We start from the raw sequence: 24,380 nt of genomic DNA on the forward strand, positions 1-24,380 counted from the left end.
AGGCAAGAGCCACCAATCGGCAAACTTTGTGAATACCTCAGCAGGAAGACCATCAGGGCCAGGTGCTTTACCCGCTTTTAAATCCTTCAATAACTCACTGATTTCCTCTAGAGTTACTGGAGGCCAGACTGGCATATTAGTAACTGAGGGGTTTGCTAAGATAGGAGGGGATGCACATGGAGCAGCAAAAATGTTAGAGAAGTAATCAACCCATGTTTGCTCAGAAATATTTGGGTCAGTAACAGAATTTTTTTTTTTTTAGTTTACCTGAAATGATTCTCCAGAAAGCCTTATAATCATTAGATTTTATCAAGTGGTAAAGTTGGTCCCATTTATTCTGAAAGAAAACTTTCTTTTTGGATGTAGTAAGCTCCAGGTAGGCTGTCTTATAAGCAATGTAGGCCTTAATTTTTGTTTGGTCTTTAATAATAATAATAATAATACTTTTTATTTGTATCTTGCCCTCCCCGCAAGGGCAGGCTCAGGGCGGCTCACAGCATATGAATACAATACAATAAAATTATAAAATTATACATAGTACTTACACTTATAATTATAAAATTGACATAAATCCATTTGCAAATTGTATTAAAATTAATTATGGTGCTATAACTTAGATCTTTGATACATTCTGTGGCAAAAAACATATCCAGCGACACTTTCTTAGCTTGGCATTAGGTGAAGGCTATTTTGAAGAGGTAGGTCTTACAGGCCCTGCGAAATTGATCTAAGCATCGCAGAGCCTGCACCTCCTCCGGGAGTTGATTCCATAGCAGTGGAGCTGCAATTGAGAAGGCCCGATCCCGGATGGTCTTCAATCTGGCCTCCCTTGGCCCAGGGATATTCAGCTGGTTCTTCCCTGCTGACCTCAGTGCTCTCTGGGGCTCATATGGGGAGAGACGGTCCCTCAGGTAGGCAGGTCCTCGGCCATATAGGGCTTTAAAGGTGATAACCAGCACCTTGTAACGGACTCGGTACACTACTGGCAGCCAGTGCAGTCCGCGCAGCCCTGGCTGTATGTGCTCCCATCTTGGGAGTCCCAATAACAGCCTAGCCGCCGCGTTCTGCACCAGCTGCAGCTGCCAAGTTTGGCACAAGGGCAGCCCCATGTAGAGGGCGTTGCAGTAATCCAATCTCTAGGTGACCGTAGCATGGATCACCGTTGCTAGGTCCCGGCGCTCCAGGAAGGGGGCCAGTTGCTTCGCCCGTCAAAGGTGAAAAAATGCGGACTTGGCAGTGGCCACTATCTGTGCCTCCATTGATAATGAATGCTCCAGAAGAACCCCCAAGCTCTTGACCCTATGGGCCACTTTCAGCGGCACATCGTCAAGGACCGGCAGGGGGATTTCCCCTCCCAGGGCACCGCGACCCAAGCAAAGGACCTCTGTCTTCATTGGGTTCAACCTCAGCCCACTCAGCCTGAGCCAACCTGCCACGGCCTGCAATGCTAAGTCCAGGTTTTCTGGGATGCAATCAGGTCAGCCATCCATTAGTAGATAGAGCTGGGTGTCATCTGCATATTGGTGACACCCAAGCCCAAACCTCCGAGCAATCTGGGCAAGGGGGCGCATGTAGATGTTAAACAACATCAGAGAGAGAACTGCCCCTTGTGGCACCCCGCACGCTAGTGGGTGCCTCCGGGACAGCTCTCCCCCAGTTGCCACCCTTTGTCCCCATCCATCAAGGAAGGAGGAGAGCCACTGTAAGGCCAACCCCCTAATCCCTGCGTCGGTGAGCCAGCGGGCCAGTAGCCGATGGTCAACCGTGTCGAACACAGCCGACAGGTCTAACAGCATCAGCACCGCCATGCCGCCTCGATCCAGATGCCGCTGGAGGTCATCCACTAAGGCGACCAGCACTGTCTCCGTCCCATGGCCCAGACGGAAGCCGGACTGGTGGGAGTCTAAGGTGGAAGCGTCATCCAAAAAACTCTGTAACTGTAGCGCCACTGCCCTCTCAATAACTTTACCTAAGAATGGTAAGTTCGAGACCGGTCGGTAATTCGCCAATTCAGCCAGATCTGCTGTACTTTTTTTCAAGAGAGGGTGGACCATAGCCTCTTTCAAGGATGTTGGAAATTGCCCTTCCAACAGGGATCTATTTATGATATCCCGTACAGGATATCTAAGCTCCCTCTGGCAAGATTTAATTAGCCAGGTGAGGCATGGGTCCAGATCGCAAGTTGTAGGGCGCACAGTAGAGAGAATTCCAGTAGAGAGAACTTTGGAGTGACAAGCCTCTTTAAAATGAGCTCTCAGTTCTTGTTTCCAAGCTAAACAATCTGTATCGAACCAGCTAGAGAAACTAGACCTAGACAAGATCACAGGTTTAGCTTTAGCACTACAATAATCAATTAATAATGAGAATCCTGAAAGGACTGAATCATCTGAATTGGAATTTATTATTAATTATTATTATTATTATTATTATTATTATTATTATTATTATTAATTTTATTTATATCCCGCCCTCCCCGCCTAGGCAGGCTCAGGGCGGCTTTATGATTGAATCCCTTAATCTGCGTAGCGCATCAGAGCCAAAGAGGGAAGAAAACTCCCTTTCTAGGGCTGGGGACCACTTGATTTTTTTTAGAACATTCTCAGGGGCCTTCACAGATTGGGAAGGTGATACCATATTAACCTGCAGGTCCAATCTTAAGGATAGAGTTAGGGGCAGATGGTCACTTTCTGTGCGCGGATCGATGTAAAAGTTATCGATAGATGACAGAAGGTTGGGTGAACCCAAACAAAAATCTATCACACTGCAACCCCTTGTGGAAAAAAAAAGTAAAAGTTGCAGCTGGAAATTTGGAGAGACCATTAAATATTATAACATTGTGCGCTATGCAGAATTCAATTAATCTAATACCCGCCTTATTGGTTAAAGTGTCTTTAGAACAACGGGGTAAACATAATTGTAGTGGAAGGGATTCAACCGCTTCAAAGCCAAAATGAGAGATCCATTTCTGATTGTTACTGCCTATCCGAGCATTAAAATCACCAAAAATCATGAGCTGAGCAGTATGGAATTTCCTGGACAAAGACATCACATAATCAGAAAATTTCTCCCAGACAGCATCAAACTCCAGCTCACCATTAGAAGGGGCTAAATAAACATTAATCATGGTTAGGGTCAGTGCTGGGGAGGACAGCAATAAAGCCTGGGCAATTGGCGGGCAAGGATCCGAGAGGATCACCTTAAATGGTAAGTTGGATTTCACCAAAGCAGCCAGGCCTGCTTTACTGCGACCTTTAGAATGAGATCTATAAGTGGGGAGATTAAAAGCTTTAAAATCCGTCAGTCTAAAACTGTCTTCTGCCCATGTTTCCTGAAGGAAGACACAATCAAAGGATTTCAAAAAGTCCAAAAAATCTGAGTCATTCACTTTACTCTTCCACCCAGCAATGTTCCAGGAGATGATGTGGATATTCCTTGTGGCTTCCCTAGCTGGTAGTCAATCAATAATGGATATCCTTTCTAGCACCCTGGAGTCATCAGTGAAAATACAACCATTATGTTGGGGTGCCCTTGAGCCAGTTAGAGAGGGATCCATAGACAGATCAATCAAGTCAGCCGATGGGGGACAAGGGGACAGGGGGTTGCCTGCAGGATCCAGGTTGATTGAAGGAACTGATTTCCCCGGCTCTAAAGACCTTTGCAGCTGCAGCTTAGTATCTTCAAGTCTTACGAGTATCGCCTGTTGATCTTTTGCTGGAAGACTCCCAAAAGGTCATCTTCTAATGAAACATTAAGGGGACTATGCATCACATCCATAGAGGGCTGCACTGATTACTCATTATGCAACTCGGGGTTTGCTTGGGACTGACCAGATCTGGATACCTTAAAACACATCGTAGCCTTATATTTTGCCACTGAAGATGATGCAGTCTTCAAGAGATGGGGATTACTTCGCGTACTGTCCCCTGCAGACAGGTTAGGCAGCAGAGCATTAGTTTGAGAGTTAATAAAAGATCGTACGGGGAAAACCCCCTTCGACCATAAGTGATTCTTTCGCCTCAAAATTAGTGAAGGAATGTTGGGGGATTGAAAGGTAAGCAGAATCCTCTGCATTTGAGACTGATTATTAAGAGATTCAATGGTAGTCAAGTCAATTTTGTGATAGTTCAGATGAAGAAGTTCACAGAGATGGGATTTAGCTAAAAGTTTACTTCTCCAGCATGGGGTCTTCCTGCCATAAGGACAAACAGTGATGCATACCTTATTGGGCTGTAGAACCAATTGTTGCACGTTCCTTTTATGGCCCACGCTGACCTTAGACTCTGTAAAGGAGCTCCGGGGATCAACATCCTGAGTTGCAGACGGACATCGCTTTAAAGGGGCTAGAGCTCCAATAGAGGTATCATCCAGCTGGGCTAAGTAGACTTTATCCATTGACACTGATAGTCTCTTTAGTTCCAAAGAAAGGTCAAGAATTTGGTCTTCTAAACCCTTTAACTTTTTAAAGATACAATCCACTGTGCTTGCAATCAGGGTAATTGGGGCAAGCTCCATTGTGTACTCTCTCACTGATTTTGACCCTTGTTGCATGTCGTGCAGTGCAGTGAGGGCCCGAGTCTCCTGGAGCGGGTCTTCGTACTGGAGCAGCATGGCTTGCAGAAAACCCACGACGCTGTCCAGCTCTGGGCCCCAGGCTTCATACAGGCTCACGTACCACCTTCTGGCAGCCCCCTTTAGCTTCGAGCCTAGGTAATCCACTCGACTAGGCTGGTTGGGGAAGGTGTTTCCCAGTAGTGCATATAGCTGTCAGCTTGTATGGTGAAGTACTCCACCTCTTCTGGGTCGCTGTCAAAGGTGACGTCCAGCTCTCAGCTCCGTCCGAACTCTCGTGGTCCGGGAGCTGGGGCCCCCAGGAGCCTCAGTGCTGCGGGGACTGCTGGCGCGCCGCCGGGGCATCCGGAACGACCAGTCCTGTTGGGGATGGGGCGGGCATTGCTGGTACAGTTGGTTGCCCTCATCCGAAGTCACGGAGTAGCAGCCGATCGATCTGCCTCTGCACCTCCCAAGCCATGAGGGCGGTATTAGCGTGGATCTCGTCCCTGAGGTCTTTGGCCATAGCTCTCATCTCCTTCCTCATCTTCTCCAAGAGGTCAGTTCCTTTTGGAGGGCCCCCATCCTCCTCCTCTGAGTCGGCCTCTCTGCTGTGCTCCTCATCTGACCCTACTGGGTCTCGCTTGTTGTTGTCCTGGCCCGGGTTGCCCTCGTCTCCGGGGTTCCCACTCTTCCCGCCTTGGGTTGGCCTCGTAAGCAGGTTCTCATGGCGTGCCGGGGCCTCGTCCATCAGGGTGGTGGACGTTCGCGGTTTCCACTTCTGAGGGGTGATGAACAGCGTCTGGATATGCAGTGGGGATCCGAACTTTCCGACTCTCCGAGCCCCGGTGATGTGCCAGGGGGGAGTCTTCACTTTTCCTAGAGGTTCAGTAGGATCTCTGTTATCCGGAACTTTTTTAGCCATCTGGTTTAAAAGTGGCTGGCCCAGATAAGCATTTACAGGATCAGTCCCAAAATGTCAGGAAATTAGATCTCAAAGCAACCAGTCCTTGAAATTATACAAAGTTAGGCTTTATTTGATAATCCATATGCATTGAACAAATAGAAATTGGGACTGATACCAAACAATGTTGCAAAGCATACTTAAAGACACTACATCAAAGGTTCCCCAAACAAAAGCTGCTATTCTAAACAATGTGGAGTCCCAAGTGTGAAGATTCACACGGTAAACCTCTCTTATCTTTTTCCCTGGGACTCGCTGGCAACTTGTCCCTAGAGGCATGTTATCTTCAAAGGAATGCATTCTTACATTTGTTAGTAATTGCAAAGCGAGTTGAAACGGTACACTGGCAACATTACACTTTGATGTGCATAGCATTCTATATGGTTAGTAACATTGGCTTGATATGGCTACTAGGTTTCAATAAGCATTTTAAATCAGGTGAATTAACATTGCCTGGCACCTGGGGCCCTTCAAAGCCAAAAAGGAACCCCATTGGAATTCCTTGTCAGCCAAAGTAAACCCCCTCAGAATTTAACAAGCATGTCTTGGACTTCTCCTTGCCTGGGAGAAGAAGTCAGCAGGCGTTAGGATTGCCTTCTCTGCCCAGAACAGAGGCTCTGGTCTGCTCCTCTAGTGAGAAGCACCTCAATCCTCCATGACTTAAGATTGAACCTGATATGAATTAATTTTTGACCCGTGCTTCAAGGATTTGTTTTACACAAGGAAATGGAGAATAATCATCTGATGAAGTGTATTCATCAAAACATTTATCAGATTGGATAAATAACATCCCTCCTTACCTGATGGTCTTCAACCTGACATTTTCCTTTGGACTTGTGTAGCTTGTGTTAGTGAATTTCAGGGCTACTTGGAAACATTCTGTATAGTGAATCCTGATTGACTATGTTGTAATGAATTATACAAGCTAGAGTCATATGTTTATGAAATTATATTAGGTTTAATGAAATATATGTAGAGTCTTTCTAATATTCATATGGTGTGCCACACAGTTTTCATTACCCCACCTGGAAGCTGGCAGTCCTAATTATAGAGTATAAATTTTCTGTGCCAGACCAGATCATTCACCCATATAAATCATAATCTATATTTAATCAGCTTTATGGAAAATCTAACAGACTTCTTCACATGTTTGGAGTAGTTCATTTGCTCTGTTAGACATGCCATTATAGCCATGTTGATTTCAACTACCTGTTGACCAAGGCTAGCACACAATTAAAGTATGCTCTAGGATGCATGATTTACAGTGCAGTCCTAAGCCGAGTTACACTTTTCTAAGTCAATTGAAATAAATGGGCTTATAAGGGGTATATTTCTGCTCAAGATTGCATTGTATGCATCTTTCTCCTTCCTCCAGCCTCAGAGCTGAACTTTGGGGGAAGGATACATTCCCATAAATATGTGTGCTTCTATTATAAAAAGTAATTAAAATACAAGGCTACTATTACTGTGTGTGGTCAGAAAAAATGTTACCCTACACATGTTAGCTTGACTGTGGCCAGTTTTCCAGTCTGAACCCAGATTTACACTAAATGGCCTAAGAAAGAACCATACAGACACCCATTTCCCTCTGAAAATATGAAAGAAAACCCATCTGTGCTAAAGGATCTTGACTTGGGTTCTACACCAGGCTTAAAGGAATGCCCTCAATTTGGGCAATGACCCACAGAGGTAGTATTAATGAATCTGATGACAAACTGCTAAGCTGCCTTTGCAAGAATACTGAGGATCCAGACAGAGTAGAATCAAAAATAAAATTTACTGAGAAGAAAAATATAAATAGGAAGGAGAAATGCATACTCATGATGTCCAAGTGATAGCCTTCAGTAATAACACCCAGTGCTAGAATTCTATGTAAAGAAGCAATCATTATGAATTGTGTGCAAGTTTCTGCACTCAGAAGGGAGTCTATAAGCCAAGAGGTAGAGAAAGAAAGAAAGATGGCTATAGCTACTCATCTATATGGATCTATGTGGACATCCAGTTCCCAGTGCTTGGGAGAAGAAACATTAACCTTGGGTAGGCAAAGAAATACTTTGGGTACCAATTCTGGCCACAGTTATAGTTCAGGCAGACAGGTCCCAAACATTTTCTTTTCTTCCACACTTACGAATAGGAGAATAGACAAGGCAAGGTGATCAAGTGTGGCTCCTGACTAGTCAGAGGCCAGAATGAGAGGCTAGGGGTCTTGGGAAAATATCCAAAACAGGTACATGATTGAAGGTATCCTGATAAGGAAGTGAATGTGTCTTTAGTAGGCCAGATGCTGTGTGAGGCATCACTTTTCCCAGGGACAACCTTTTAAAAATATCTGTTAGGATGTTGTTCACTTGCTTTTTTTGGAGATGGCCAGAAAACCTATTCCTTTGGCCAACAGGCAATGTAAAGAGGAGCTGTAGAGAAGAGATACAAACCAAACTGTAGGCTTGATGGCAACACTACCTGGTTGCCTATGGATCATGAACATCATGCAATTAAGCCAAGGTTGTGTTTTTAAAATGGGCATGACACTCAATTATACAAGGATATGATATAGTGTTTCAGAAAATTCTGCTGTCATGAGAACAGTGTATGCCCATTTTACAGTATTGCAAACATTTGGTGCTTCTGCTTGGGAAAGCAATGGCAGCTCATTAAGGTCAACTACCAGAAGCTGTCAACCTCAGCTACTAACTCTCACCTCTGTCTATCCCCCCCACAAGAGCCTGAGCAATTTGCCAAAGTTACAGAGCAAGGTGTCAATCATGATATTTCTGAGTATTAATTTAGTATGCATTTTGTGTTCATACTTCCCCCCTCCTCCTTTCTATTATTCCTCTTTTCTGAATAAAAATCTCTCAAAGTTCCCCTAAGGACTCTCAAGGATGCAGGATATGCAAGTAATCTTCCTATTGTAAAGTAGAAGTGCCTCTCTCCCGAGTTCCCATACATACCAACATGTCAGGAATGTGTGGGAACCGAGAAATGTTATAGTATCCAAATGGGTAGTTGATAGTATACTTTGAACCTTCTATGCAATTCACATCTGTATGTTATGTTTTGAAGCTATCTGAACTTTGTCTTTGAAGTAGCCTTTAAGATGCCATGCTATGTAACATTCTGTATCACTTCCAAGGTATCGTTCCTTGGGCAAGTGTTAGATTGTCAATAAAACGAGTCTGATTTAAACAATAGCTCAATTATTCGAAATACTGATACTTGACACAAGGTGTCAAGACTGCCCCACTTTGTTCTGAGTTCATTGTTCTCTGGTCCCTGGTCCAAGATCTGGGAACAAGATGTTCCCTTAGCCAAGATTACGCTAGGTCAGGGCCAGTCAGCTCACAGAAACAAACACCATAAAACAATATAAACTTTATTATAAAAACAATTGGAAAGGTTAAAAACAATACAGTTCCAAGATGGCTCATAATATGTAAAAAAACAACAAAGACAACTTCCTAGGTAGACTTACTAAAAGTTCTTACAGCATGAATGTTAAGTTCTTGAAGCACTGGCAGATGCAATGTAAGTTCAAGTTGCACAATCCAAAGTAGATGCAATGACAACATAACACAGCAGAGACAAAATATATGGTTACTGAAAGAAAAGGATTTTTTTTAAAAAAACACACAAAGAAGTGGCACATGGGGATATTCTACTTCTATAGGTAACTTAAGTCACTGATCTATTGACCTCTTACAACCAATCAAGACATTATCCCAAAAGAGCTTTCTGGAAGATGAGCATTATCTTTCCCCTCCCAATGATTACAGCTATAATTAGCAGGGCTGTTGAATACCTGTGGAATGGTCTTGATAATGGCCAGTGCAAAAAGGGCTGCTGTCACCAAACTGCTGACATCACTGAACTGAGAGAAGAAAAATAAATCTTGGAAATAGAATTTTACATAAAGAAAGCTCATTCCCTTGACACTAGGAGGGAAGGAGAACTTGTTGCTTCGGCTCTGGGGTACAGGGAGAGGTGAAGGCAATTGAGGCTTAAGCAGTAGCAGTGGTGGAAAAAGAGACTGGCACCTCCAAAATCATCTGCTTGGGACTATTGTCTCACCTTCTTTCATTACAGAACCAACTTTGTGGAAAGGTTTCTCATATATCCCAAACATGATGGTATTCCATTTTTAAAATGACTGTATGGCTATTTTTACTAATTTTTCTTTGCATAGGACACCAAAGTTAATAAAAGGATGGGGGGAAGGTAACAAGAGCAATCTGGAAAAAGAATTCCAGAGGATGACATGCATGAGGATCAAGCGATATGCTATGAGTTCCCCATGGGGGAGTAGCCACCACACGGAATCCTTGAGTTCCCAGTGGCAATTCCATTTAGAAACTCCTGATTCTGATCAGGACTTCATGTGTAATTTGACCCTGATCCTATTGCAGAAATAGGCTGAATTTTCACTTTATGAAGGTTGACCCCATATTTTGGTAACTGGCTTTTGTCTAGGCTTGAAGAATTTAAATAACTATAGCACTTGTTATAAATTGGCAAATTGGCCTTAAAAATCTTTTCAATGTCAAAATGTGTAATTGTGTGTGTATAAAATTTTAATTTAATTAAATGGAACAGGAAATTTGTTCCTGAGGTTTTTCATTGTAGTTTTCCTGAAACCCCGAGAAAATCTATCTTGGTCTGTGTTTTGCAGCGTTACATTGACAAGGGAAGCAGAACCTATACATGGACTGCTGTGAATGGGACTGATTACAGGTGATCATTTTATTTTTGACTGACTTGAATGGGAAAATGTGATTTCTTCAACCTGGTAAATGTCTATGTGCTTGCTGGTGTGAGGTCTACTAACAGAGAGCTTCCTCTAACACTGCAGTCCTAAGCAGAGTTAAAAGCTTTCTAAGTCCATTGATATCAGTAGATTAACTCCACTTGGAATTACAGTGAAAGTAGTTTAGGATGAGTATATGTAAAGACAGCAGACTCTTGCATGGTATGTTGCAGGGGATGAAAACAGCTTTTGCCAGCATTGAGTTTGGTAATCCATTCAGAAGCTGCACCGTGCGACAGCTGTAGTGCTAGGATTTTAGTTGCCATTTCCTAATACCAGCTGGAAGGTATCCCCCTCTCCCATCAGCTGCACTCAGTGGTGGGATCTGGAATCTTCTCTGTGACCTGCAGAGCCATTTCAGCTTCACAACTGACAGGTGGACCTGCCCAGCTGTTAGGCTAAGATGACTGTGAGCCGTATCACCAGTCAGTTTCACTTCCCCACAACCAGTGAAATGGCTGCCAGCCATTTAAACCTAATGGCAGGTCCACCCATCAGCTGTTAGGTTTAAATGGCCATTAAGTGAGCCATTAAGTGAGCCATTAAGACCATTGGTTTTGCTCCCCACACTTCAAAGCAAGGGAAAGTGAAAAGAAAAGGTGACCCTCCCCTTTCTTCTGGCCAAAAGGGGGAACCAAACTCAGGAGTTCAGTTTGTGACTCTATTTGTGGTTTTATTCAAGGGCCACCTCAAACCTCGAACCAAATTGAATTTTTCAGGTTCATGCCCATCCCATCTCCCAGATTTTGGCAGAAAACCTACATTCAAATCACCCAGACATCTCCAGTTCATTTCTTCCTTCAGTAATGAAGTAGGGAGAGGGACTTGCCTGGAGAGAATCCCAGGGTGGGAAAACATCTGCACATGCTCCTCAGATTAGTAAGATTGTACAGTTAATTAGACATGTATGAGTTAGCCATAGACAAACATCTTGGATGGCATCCAAAGCTTGTTTTCCACTGGTAGAAGGGGACCAGTTTTCACCAGGGCTTTTTTTTAGTAGGAACACAGTTCCAGCTGGCTTGTTGTCAGGGGGTGTGGCCTAATATGCAAATGAGTCCCTGTTGGTTTTTTCCTACAAAAAAGCCCTGCGTGAAACAATGTTGGCATTAGGGGGTGTGGCCTAATATGCAAATGAGTTCCTGCTGGGCTTTTTCTACAAAAAACAATTCACTAATTTCACCTGCTGGTTAGACCCTCTTGTTCACCATTCACACTGTTCTTGGAGGTCTTTTGTCCCTCAAGATGAGCAAGCAGCACTCTCCTTCCACTGGTAGAAGTGATTATACAAAACAGAACTCCAATGGTGCTTTCAAGTGCAATGGGCTTTTGTGAGTCAGAGCATGAGTTATTGTGAGCATGAGTTTTTGTGAGGTAGAGGTCACTTCAGATGCCATGGAATTACATGTAATTTCATTACATATGAAGAATCATGGAATCATAGAGTTGGAAGGGGCCATATAAGCTATCTAGTCCAACCCCCTGCTCAATGCAGGATCAGCCTAGAGCATCCCCAACATGTGTTTGTCCAGCCACTGCTTAAAGACTGCAAGTGAAGGGGAGCTCACTACCTCCCTTAGTAGCTAATTGCATTGTTGAACAATTCTTACTATAAATTTCTCCCCCCCTCCCTAATATATGCCATACAAGAAGCCAGGGAAAAAGTGCATGTGGCTCTCAGACAGAACCATACAAATAGCAGAGCAAAGGACCTGCTTACTTTAGGGACCATCTCTCCCCTTATGTTCCCCAGAGAGTACTGAGATCGGGTTCTCAGAACCTCCTTACAATCCCCGGGCCAAAGGAGCCCCGTCTAAAGTCAACTAGGGACAGAGCTTTTTCGATTACAGCTCTCTGCTGGTGGAACCAGCTGCCGGAAGAGGTGAGGGCCCTGCAGAACCTTGGGCAGTTCCACAGGGCCTGTAAGACAGTCCTCTTCCAGATGGCATACAACTGACCGGCATCTGAATATTTGAATTTTAAGGAAGACTATAGGATAACGCTGATGAACTGTGTTTATTTTATTGTGTAAATTATTAATGTATTTTAAATTTTGATTTATTGTTAGAATTTTGTGTTGTGAGCCACCCTGAGCCCGCTTCGGTGGGGTAGGGCGGGATATAAATCGAAACAAACAAACAAATAAATAAATAAATAAATAAATAAATAAATAAATAAATGTCACCAAAGCAGCAGGAAAATGAGAAGAAGCAAGAAGACTGAATGCAGATTTTTAGAGAACACTGGGACAAGCATTGCTAACAGCTAGAAAAGAACTGCATGAAGGGCCACACCAAGCATGCATCTATGCAAGTAAAAAAAGATTTGAACACCATTTACTATTTGTAAAGGCACCATCAAAAGCGAGCAAGGGAAAGAACAGCCAACCAACAAGATGGCAAGAATACAAAGAAGAGCTGTACACTGGTAGCAAAGAAGCCCAGCCTCAGGATGCCAAGAAAGGGAAGTTGAGGGGAAAAACAGCCATCCTTGAGGAAGAGATCATGTGGGCAATGAGCCAGCTACCAAACAACAAGGCTCCAGGTGTTGACATAATCCCCACAGAATTGCTGAGGCTTGTACCACCCACAATAATCAGAGTCCTGTGTCAGAAAATTTGGGAAACCAGTACATGCCCAAGGGACTGGAAATGCTCAGTGTTTATTCCACTACCAAAAAAGGGAGACTTCAGGTACTGCTCGTTATCACACAGTCACTCATATCCCTCACATTAGCAAAATTCTGCTTAAAATTGTAAAACAACACCTGACACCAGCCACTGAAAGGGAATTACCAAATGTCCAAGTTGGCTTCCAATGGAGGCTTGGCACTCATGACCATGTAGCAAATCTGTGCAGGATCATGGAGAAATGTCATGAATATCAAAAGATTATCTACTTAAGTTTCATCAATTACATGAAAGACTTCAACTGACAATCATGACAATCTGTGGAGGGACCTACAAGATTTGTGGGGTGCCAGCGCATCTGGTTGATACAATCATTGTCCACAAACCAGGAAGTTGCTGTGCAAATACCATGTGGAGATACTGATTGGTTCAAAACAAAGAAATGAGTACAACAAGGTTGCATTCTTTCACCTTTCCTTTTCAACATGCATGCTGAAACAATCATGAGGAAGTTAGAGCTGGAAGAGTCAAAAATTGGGGTAAAGACTGGAGGGAGTAATATCAACAATCCTCGATATGCTGATGACACAACCCTTCTCTTGGAAACTAAAGAAGGCCTGGAATATCTGATCTAGAAAATCAAAGAAGAAAGTGAGGTTTGGTCTCTTCCTAAACATCAACAGGACCAAGAGCATGACCACTGAGAAGAACAGAAGCATCATAATAACAGCTGATGATGAAGAAATTTAATCTGTGGAAGAATTTACTTTCTTAGGGTCACTGATCAACCAAAATGGTGAGTGCAGACCAGAGATAAAATGTCAAATCACACTGGTTTACATAGCAATGATGAGCAATAATCGAATCTGGAAGAGCAAGGACATCAGCCTAGCAACAAAACACAGATTCGTCAGTGCTATTGTGTTTGCCGTAGCAACCTATGGCTGCAGAAGCTGGACCATGTAGGCAAGACAGGAGGAAAATTGACTCATTTCTGCTATGATGCTGGAGAAGGCTCCTGTGCATTTCCTGGACAGCAAAGGTGACAAGCAAGTATTGGAGTGCATAAAACCAGTCATGCCATTGAAAGCAAAAATCACAGAACTGTGACTGACTTATTTTGGCCATGTAATGCGGAAGAACTCCCTAAAGAAGCAATTATGCTTGGATTGGTTAGTGGCAAAAAGAAACTAGGGCTCCAAAGAACATGGTGGCTAGACACCAGAAAAGTTGACAACAGCCTGACCATAGAACAACTCAAGGAAACAGTACATGATCAAAAAATATGGAGAGAGTTGGCCCATAGAATTGCCTAGAGTTGGACACGACTGAATGGTAAACAACAACAACCTTCTCAACCTTCTCAGGCCAACACCATGCTGGGAATTATTAGGAAGGGAATTGGAAACAAATTAGCCAGTATCATAATGCCCCTGTATAAATCGATGGTGCGGTCTCATTTGGAATACTGTGTACAATTCTGGTCACCGCACCTTAAAAAGGATATTATAGCATAGGAAAAAGTGCAGAAAAGGGCAAGTAGAATGATTAAAGGTTGGAACCTTTTTCCCTATGAAGAAAGGTTAAAACACTTGGGGTTCTTTAGCTTGGAGAAATGTCGACTGCGGGGTGACATGATAGAGGTTTACAAGATTATGCATGGGATGGAGAAAGTAGAGAAAGAAATACTTTTCTTCCCTTTTCACAATACAAGAACTCGTGGGCATTCAATGAAATTGCTAAGCAGTCAGGTTAAAATGGATAAAAGGAAGTACTTCTTCACCCAAAGGGTGATTAACATGTGGCCACTGCCACAGGAGGTGGTGGCAACTACAAGCATAGCCAGCTTTAAGAGGGGATTGGATAAAAATATGGAGTAGAGGTCCATCAGTGGCTATTAGCCACAGTATATATATATGTGTGTGTGTGTGTGTGTATGTGTATGTGTGTATATACACACACACATATATTGGCCACTGTGTGACACAGAGTATTGGACTGGATGTGCCATTGGCCTGATCCAACATGGCTTCTCTTATGTTCTTAATTTAAACCCATTATTGTGAGTCCTCTCCTCTGTTGCCAACAGGAACAGCTGCCTTCTTTCCTCTAAGGGACAGCCCTTCAAAGACAGCAATCATGGGGGCAGGATGTGGATTGGTGGACGCCTAAAGCTTTAGCTCCTAGCCCGACCCCTCCCTGTCCGCCTAGAACAACGCTGAATCTAAAAAAAAACTGCTTTAAAATGCTAAAAAAAAGACAGGGGAATCAAAACACCATAGAACTCATCCAAAAGACCCAACTCCAGGCAGCAGATAACACAAGTAAGCCCTGAGGCAGGAAAGACCAGCGGCAGCGTGAAAAACACGGCGCTAAAGAAAATGGCATTGGAAACTGCAGGGAAAAAGAAAGACCAACAAGATGAACTAGTCACACCTAAGCTGCTCCAGAAGATATTGAAAGACTCTTTACAGAACATGGAGAGCTCTATTATGTGGAAATTTGATTCCACTCTCAATGAAAAAATTCAACCGATAACAGACCAACTGTAAGACTTAACTATGAAAGTAAAAAAGACAAGAGGCACAAGGAGAGACTGCAATGACTCTAGGAATGACACTACAGACAGAAAACCAACAGCTACAAAAGAAACGCAGGACGTAAGAGAGAGAGTAATCATACTTGAAACCCAAGCCCGCTGTCACCAATTGAAATTCAGAGGTTTTCAAGAAAACCCAGAAGAGGCAGCAATCTTACTGCAAGACATGATGGTATGGCTGGCACAAATTCTTCAAATGGAAGAAAACACATATCCAATTCTGCTGAAGGTGCATCGCATTGGTGTTCTTATACCACAGAGAAAACTTCCTAGGGATATCCTGGTGGCTTTTGTGGATGTCAGGCAAAGAATAGCATTCTCAAAAAAGCGAGAGAGTTGGGCTATCTACTATTTCATGACCCCAGATTTACCTAAGGAAGCTCTGTCTACAAGGAAAAAACTCCAATTTGTCACCTCAAAACTAAGAGAAGCACATATTGCCTACAGATGAATCACTCCTGCCAAGTTGGTGGTGTACAGAAATGGGCAGCAGTACTTTGCTATGGACTAAGACTCTGGGACTGGACTTTTACATGCACTGAAACTGTAAAAAGCCTCAGATCCAAGCAGAAAATCAGCAAAAGGAAAGTTATCGCTGTCGGACTCGCCTGAAAAGGAACATATTTAAAACTGGCATAGCACACTTAAAGTCTAAAATCTCATCGAAAGAAGACAGATGTCATCGTGAAGCATGACTTCCTTAAAGAGACTGAGATTCTTATGAGAGCTACTTAATGTAACGTGTTTGGCGGGCGGGCGGGCGGGGGAGGGGGGACTGGAAAGAAAAGAAAGCTCCTAAAACAGTAGATAGTAGTACTTTAACAGTTATGAGAAAGCCACAGAAAGGGCCATAAGGGAGAGGTAAGGAGACATTTGGTTGAATTGGTTGTGTTAGAGCAACCTAACTATCATAATGCCCCTGTATAAATCGATGGTGCGGTCTCATTTGGAGTACTGTGTGCAGTTCTGGTTGCCGCACCTCAAAAAGGATATTATAGCATTGGAGAAAGTCCAGAAAAGGGCAACTAGAATGATTAAAGGGCTGGAACACTTTCCCTATGAAGAAAGGTTGAAACGCTTGGGGAAACGTCGACTGCGGGGATCTTCACTTCTGCCCACTTTTCCAGCGTGTTCAGGCCTCATTGAATTCTGTCTCTATCTTCTGATGTGCTCACTGCTCCTCCCAGTTTGATAGAACCAGAGATTTAAAAAGGGCCCCAGGAGTCACCAAGGTGCAGAAGACAGAAAAAGCCTCTCACTGGGAACAAACAAAATATAAATAAAATGGTATGCTTAAAGGTACATGATATTCAGTAACAACAATGTATAAACCATAGAAAACATATACAATATGATCTGTAACAAAGCATGGTGCTTTCTGTTGTGGGGGAGGAAGATAAATGAGATTCTGAGCCACTCTGAGATTCAGGGTGGAAGGCAGAATATAAATCCAATATCTTCTTCTTTTTCTGCCTCCCAATTTTGTGGCATCTGCAAATTTAATGAGTAGCCTCTCCACACTCTCATCCAGATCACTGAAAAAAATATTGAAATGAACTGGGCCCAGAACCAAGCCCTGTGGCATCCCACTGGACACCTCCCTCCATTCAGATGAAGTGCAGTTCTCCAATCAGTTCCCTATCCACCTAACTATCCTAGAGTCCAGTCCATAGTCCTCTTGTTTACCCATCAGAACATCATAGGGAACCCTGTCAAAAGCTTTACTGAAATCCAGGTAAACAGCATCAACAGCATTCCCTTCGATCCAGTCAGCTCATCACTTGGTCAAAGAAGGGAATAAAGTTGGTCTGGCAGGATTTGTTGGGGACAAATCTGTGCTGATTTCACTGGATCACCGTGTTGTCCTTTAGGTGTTTGCAGACTGATATCTTTAAAATCTGCTTCAGTATGTTCCCTGGGACAAAGGTCAGACTAACTGGCCAATAGTTTCCTGGGTTATCCCTCCTCCCTTTTTTGAAAATCGGGATAACATCTGCCCTCCTCTAGTCTTCTGTCACGTCTCCCATCCACCAAGAAGTCTGGAACATAATGGTCAAAGACTCTGCAAGCTTTCTAGAAAGTTCTTTGAACGCTCTTGGGTGCACACCTTCTGGTCCAGGGGATTTGCACTTATTCAGTACAGCCAGATGCTTCTCAGCTACTGTGTCCATGTCAACCAGCAGCCCAGATGCCATGCCTTGCCTACTGCCATCTCCACATGAGCCTATACCCTTTTTCTGGGGACAAACTGAGGTAAAATAGGCATTAACCTTTTTTGCTTTCCATCCACTATCAGAGTTTCTCTTTTTTCATCCAGCAGTGAGCCCAATGCCTCTTTTATGTTAAGTTTTATCTTATGAACCTCCCTGGCTAGCGTTAGCTCACCATGAGCTTTGGCCTCTCTAATGGCTGACCTAAGGTGCCTTGTAATCTGCAGATACTCTTTTTTAGAAGTATGTCCTTGCCTCCATTTCTTGAAAATTTCCTTTTTCTCCCTTAACACAGCATGGAGTTCTCTTTTCCTACACATTGGCTTTTTGGATCCCCTATCGATTCCTTCTTGTTGGATTAGTGAGCTTGCAAGAGTTCTTGTTTTAGAATAACCCACCCCTCTCTTGCTCCTTTCCCTTCCAGCAGCCTTGCCCACAGAATGATTCTCATCAAGTCTTTGAGTTTATTAGTCTGTCCTATTGAAATTTAATTTAATTTGACTTATACCCCACCCTATCCCACATACATGTGTGGCTATGAACTTTCTTGATCCCCTACTTTCTTAAGAGACAATTTGGTGTAGTGGTTAAGTGTGCAGACTCTTATCTGGGAGAACCGGGTTTGATTCCCCACTCCTCCACTTGCAGCTGCTGGAATGGCCTTGGGTCAGCCATAGCTATCACAGGAGTTGTCCTTGAAAGGGCAGCTTCTGTGAGAACTCTCTCAGCCCCACCCACCTCACAGGGTGTCTCTTGTGGGGGGAGAAGATACAGAAGATTGTGAGCCGCTCTGAGTCTCTGATTCAGAGAGAAGGGTGAAGGTATAAATCTACAATCATCTTGGAAAGCCAGTTTGGTGTAGTGGTTAAGTGTGCGGACTCTTATCTGGGAGAACCGAGTTTGATTCCCCACTCCTCCATTTGCACCTGCTAGCATGGCCTTGGGTCAGCCATAGCTCTGGCAGAGGTTGTCCTTGACAGGGCAGCTGCTGGGAGAGCCCTCTCCAGCCCCACCCACCTCACAGGGTGTCTGTTGTGGGAGAGGAAGGTAAAGGAGATTGTGAGCCACTCAGAGACTCTTCAGAGTGGAGGGCGGGATATAAATCCAATATCTTCTTCTTCTTCTATCAAGACTGGTGCATAGAAGTAAGCCAGGTAGATGACTGCCTAGGGTGCCCCCTCGCCCTCCTACCCCCAATGCGGAAGGCTCCCGAGTGAGAGCCATGACTGCTGCCTCATCCTCCAGCTTCCGAGCATGCCGCCCTTCGCTGCCAGCCCCTGCCTGCCTGCAAAGCCTCCCTCTTTCCTGCCAGGCTCAGGGCACCTTCCCTCTCATGCACTTGCTCCCGGGCTAATTGAGCAGGCCAGGATGCCTCCCACCAGCCTCCAAGCATGCCACCCACTGCCACCCGCCCCCTGCCTGCCTGCAAAGCCACCCTTCCTCCTTCCGGACCAGACACTACAAGCCCAGCCCCCAGCCCACTTCACCAGTGAGTCTGAGTTCCAGCATTGACTTCCTTGATTCCTGGGTGGTGATTAGAAGATGGCGCAGAGCAGGCCAATGCTGCATGGAAGCAGCTCTTGTTGCCAGAGGAGCCTCTGCAGCTTGTTCTCTGGCTGGCTAGCTCCCCCTCTCTTTGGCCCGGCCACCTGGAGCCTCTGGAAGTGGCATGGGACACAAGCTCGCTCTTCGCTGCCACCGCCGAAGGTGGGTTAGTAGGATTGCCATTTAAGGGAGGAGCAGGGGGGGCACACATTTGTTTTGCATGCCTCAGCACAAATTCCCCTTTGGATGTTAACAACAACAAGCAAGCTTTGCAAGCTGGAACATTTGTTCAAATTCTTATGGATCCAGCTGGTAGCAGTTCTAGCTAGGTTCTTTTTTGTCTACTGGAGAATAGTCTTTATTTTGGTTTCAGGGCTTAAAAGGCATGTAAGAATAAAGAGTTTCTCAGTATTCTTTTCTTAAAGGATGTGTTGAGTCTCGACTTTTAGGTGTTGCAACAGTTAAAACAACCTATGTTCGTCTCTTGCCTTTGAAAACCCTATAGGGTTGCTATAAGTTTACTGACTGTATCTTACAAGTTTAAAATGCTGAACTCTGGCTAACAATTGGCTACCAAGTACATTTCAAAGTGTTGGTTATTGCCCACCACTCTCTATTCTAGGGACAAGCAGCTTTTGGCCATTTTCTCCAGGGAACTGATCTCCAGGCCCCACCTGGAGGCTGGCAACCCGACCCAATAGTGCTGCAGTGAAGAAATGTGAAGGAGGATGCTGATTTATTTTAAAGGGCGAGAGACTAGCAATGGAAAGAGTCTTGTGTATTCATATATGTGGTTTTGAGCATATGGAGGAAGATAATGTTCATTTAAAATATTTTTATGCTGAACATGCAGGAGAACAGAAGGACCATCTTCTCTCATTGGCTTTTTCTAATGCTTTTTGTATCTGATGTTGAAAATTTAGTATTGTGGCCATAGTGTTGTTTTCCCAACTGCATAGTGTAGCAACTCCAGGGGATCTCCAGATCTCTCCTGGAGGCTGACATCCCTAGCTTTGCTGTCTTTGTGCCAGCCAACCAGCCATTCTTGCACTGCTGCCGCTGCTACTACTATAGAATTTCTTTGGTTGCATTTCTGAATTGTGGGTGATGATGTTGTATTACTCTCACAATTTTTTTTTAAAAAAAATTAATTTAAAATTAAAAACAGTAAATTAAAAATTAAAAAGTTTCAAGTTTGGTGTTCTTCATTTTTCCTACATTTTTTCTGTTTTTAAAAATTGTTTTGGGGGCACTAGCACACAGTCTCACCTAGGGTGCCAAAAAGCCTAGCTCTGGCCCTGTGCCTCCCAGCAAAAGGAATTCTAGCAGGACATGGTCACTTCTCCGTAAGGTCCCCACCACCTTCACCTCATCTACCATCTCTTGCCTGTTGGTCAGTATTAACCCAAGTATGGCTGAGCCCCTTGTAACTTCCTCCACTATTTGATGAAGGATGTTGTCAGCCAGACAGGTCAGGAATGTGCATGACTTTGCTGAGTTTGTCTCCCAGCACATATCAGGAAAGTTGAAGTCACCCATAACTGCCAGGTCATGTTGTTTGGATACCCTGTCAAGGTGTTCAAGGAGGGCAGCATTCCCCTTCTCATCCTGGTCAGGTCTGTAGCAGACTCCACCCACAATACTGTTTGTCCTTCCTTCCCTTATCCACACACAGCTACTTTCCACTGGACTGCCACTCTCCTCCTCCAGTATTTCTTGATAAACAAACCCGTCCTCACATACAGTGCCATTCTGCCTACTCTTCAATCCTTTTGGTTGTTGTTGTAATTTGATCTTCTTTGTGGTCTCTGTGTTTCACACCTTAGGGATTACACTGCCTGCCAGGGCCAGATCTAGGGGGGGGGGCAGAGGGGGGTGCTTGCCCCGGGTGCCGACGGAGGGGGGGCGCCAAATTGGGTATGGAGTTCATTGTATTCTATGGGACTGTAAGACAGAATGACCCATAAGGTCATTTTAATTTTGCCCCCCTCAAAAAACACATAGATCCGGTCCTGCTGCCTGCACAAACTCCAATGGTGACATCCAAACTCCATTACAAGGATTTTTGCATCCCACCTCTAAACATGCTCAGAAACTCCACCATGCATGCCCAGAGGAGGACACTAAGGTCTCACCAGTTTGACCACACACATGACAGGACATTTCCTGAGGCTCCGGTCAGTGTTTTCTCTTTTCCTTCTTCGCTCCTAAATCCCACCCCGCTTTTTATAATAATAATAATAATAATAATAATAATAATAATAGTAATAGTAGTAATAATAATAATAATAATAATAATAATAATAATAATAATAATAATAATAATAATAATAATAATAACAACTACTTTATTTTTGTATCCCTCCCTCCCCCGCCAAAGGCGGGCTCAGGGCGGCTCACAGACATGGAATTCCATGATTCAATAAAACAATATAAACAACAATTTTAAATACAATCAATTACATAAATAAATTAGTTAAAAATAGATAAAATAGGTGCTATAAATACTATACGTCATAATCATACATAAGATGGCTAGATGGCTACAAATCAGTTTAGCCAGGTTCTGTCTTAAAAGCAAGCTGAAAAAGAAATGTTTTGCAAGCCCCGCGGAATTGGTTCAGGTCTCGCAGGGCTTGCACCATCTCTGGAAGTTGATTCCACCATCGAGGGGCCATTGCTGAGAAGGCTTGCTCCCTGGTTGTCTTCAATCTAGCCTCTCTTGGCCCAGGGATTGTTAAAAGATTTTGAGAGCTGGATCTCAGTGCTCTCTGGGGAACATATCATTTTATCGTTCTGTAGTTATTAGTCTCAGTAGTTAGTTTTAGTATAGTTAGTAACAGACTACCAAGTTGACCCCCCCACCATTTATTTGGCCCACTGGCTTATGTGAGGCTGTTTTAAATGTTCCCATTGTGGGAGCAAACATTCCTCATCAGATGGATACTCTGTGCCTTCTTTGTTTGGGGGAAGCCCACTGGACTGACACCCTCACTGCCTAAAATTTGGCAACCAGACTAGAAAAAACACGGTGGCGAGGCTTCAGACAGCTCCTCTTACCTCAGCCTTAACCTTCCAACCTATGATGGGAACGTCAGCCAGTACTGGAGACACTATGTCTTCAGTGGTAGCCTCTTCTCAACATGCTGTGCCATCAAAGCAGACCCCATCAGCTTCAACATTGATGGTTATTGAGGTTGCTTCATTGGCATTGAAGAAATTGGTCTCCACCTCCCAGTCTTCCTTCACTTCCCCTGTAAAAAAGAGCAGGAGGAGAAAAATCAGTACTAAAGTCACGATAAGTCTTTGCACCACAAAAGAAACAACAAAAGAGCCCTTTGCACAGCTTGGTCATCCTTCCAACATCGCATTCTACCTCTTTACCATACCCTACTTTCTCCACATCAGTGCTGCTGAAGATGCTACAATCACTGGTCTATCAGGTGAGCTCCCTGATATGAGAACATCCTTCTGATACTGTGAACAGCGGTAACAACATTGACTTTACATAGTCAGGTGTGGAATTCTAGCAGGAGCTCCTTTGCATATTAGGCCACAAACCCCTGATGTAGCCAATTCTCCAAGAGCTTACAAGGCTGTTTTTTGTAAGCTCTTGGAGGATTGGCTACATTAAGGGTGTGTGGCCTAATATGCAAAGGAGCTCCTGTTAGAATTCCACCCCTGTACATAATGCACTCCTAATTCTGATTCAACATCAACTAGTAGAGCCAGCATGCCTAAGCGTGATCCTCCAGGCATACCTGCTCCATCTTGCCCATGGGATCCACCTCCAACTCTGAGGCCTGATCCATACTGACCACAGTATCCATCTGCACCTGACTTTACTTACAGATGGCCATCTCCACCCAGACCCATGTTATGGGATCTGAGGCAATAGCAATACTTGTATGACCCCTACCCACCAAGTTTCCTCTGGCTCCCTCCCAGACCATACTGGGATCAATGCTTGACCCTCTCCTGTCACCACCCAAGGGACCCTACACCTCATCCCAAGAAGAGTAAAGCCTCTGATAAACCATTGACTCTGATTCTGAAGCTACTATCTCCAAGACCTTCCCTGTCAGTGTCAGGATGTTTGGAACCAGATGACACTCCCGGTTCATCTGATCCAGAATTGGGCTCCAAACCTTTTAACTCTACACAGGGAGAACCTGCTCCTCCAACCCCAATTGGAGAGGATCTTCCAATTTCTACACTAGAAGACTTCAAATCATACAGGGATCTTATTAAATGTATGGCATCAATTCTAGGTCTCTTCATCATCCAGCTTCAACCTGAAGTGTCTGATCTTGTGTTTGGCATCGTCCAGAAGGATACATCCATGGCTATGGCTCTACCTCTGACCAACGTGCTCCTGCAAGCAGCCAAGCCACTGTAGGATAAACCAGCCTCAGCAACTCTGTCTTCATGGTACCTTGATCATATGTCCATGATGCAGGAACAGGAAGCTGAGCTCTTGTTCTGCCACTCCAAACCCAATTCACTTGCAGTAACATTTTCTTTGAAGGGCAAGCATACCTCTACCACCCACATTGACAAAGAGGGGGAAAAGTCTGGATGCAGGAAGATCTACTTGACAACTGCCTTAGATATCAAGAATCCTAATTACTTAGCATGTTTCAGCCAGTAACAGTATGCCCTGTGGGAACAACTGTCATATGCCATTGCCACCCTACCAGAGGACACTAAAACCAAACTCCTGAAGATTCAGAAATAAGGTATGGTGGTAACGAAACAAGAAGTTAACTCCACAAATCATAAACTTGAAACCTTTGCAAAACTGTTGACTTTGGCAGTCGCCTTAAGACAACACATTTGGCTTTGATCAGCTTGCCTCACCAAGGACACAAAAACTGATATCGAAGGTATTTCTTTGCATAAGATCTTCCAAGTGGCTACCTGGGCTATGCTAAGAACGTAAGAACATAAGAGAAGCCATGTTGGATCAGGCCAATGGCCCATCCAGTCCAACATTCTGTGTCACACAGTGGCAAAAATTTTTATATATACACACACACTGTGGCTAATAGCCACTGATGGACCTCTGCTCCATATTTTTATCT

At 44.0% G+C, this 24,380-nt stretch overlaps 1 protein-coding gene across 5 annotated transcripts in view; it reads left to right on the top strand.

The window, feature by feature from the left end:
* CACNA2D1 (calcium voltage-gated channel auxiliary subunit alpha2delta 1) overlaps positions 1–24,380 on the top strand; it is a 1,217,365-nt gene that overhangs the window by 1,064,347 nt on the left and 128,638 nt on the right. For all 5 annotated transcript variants that reach the window (XR_009555717.1, XM_060244655.1, XM_060244656.1 and 2 more), the window contains one exon: positions 10,179–10,240. Coding sequence is in view for 4 of the 5 variants with exons in the window: in XM_060244655.1 (XP_060100638.1) it covers positions 10,179–10,240 (62 nt within the window). In the remaining variant the exon portion in view is untranslated. The remainder of the gene's footprint in view (positions 1–10,178; positions 10,241–24,380) is intronic.

The sequence above is a fragment of the Heteronotia binoei genome, chromosome 8 (assembly GCF_032191835.1).
Source record: "Heteronotia binoei isolate CCM8104 ecotype False Entrance Well chromosome 8, APGP_CSIRO_Hbin_v1, whole genome shotgun sequence".
Lineage (NCBI taxonomy): Eukaryota > Metazoa > Chordata > Lepidosauria > Squamata > Gekkonidae > Heteronotia > Heteronotia binoei.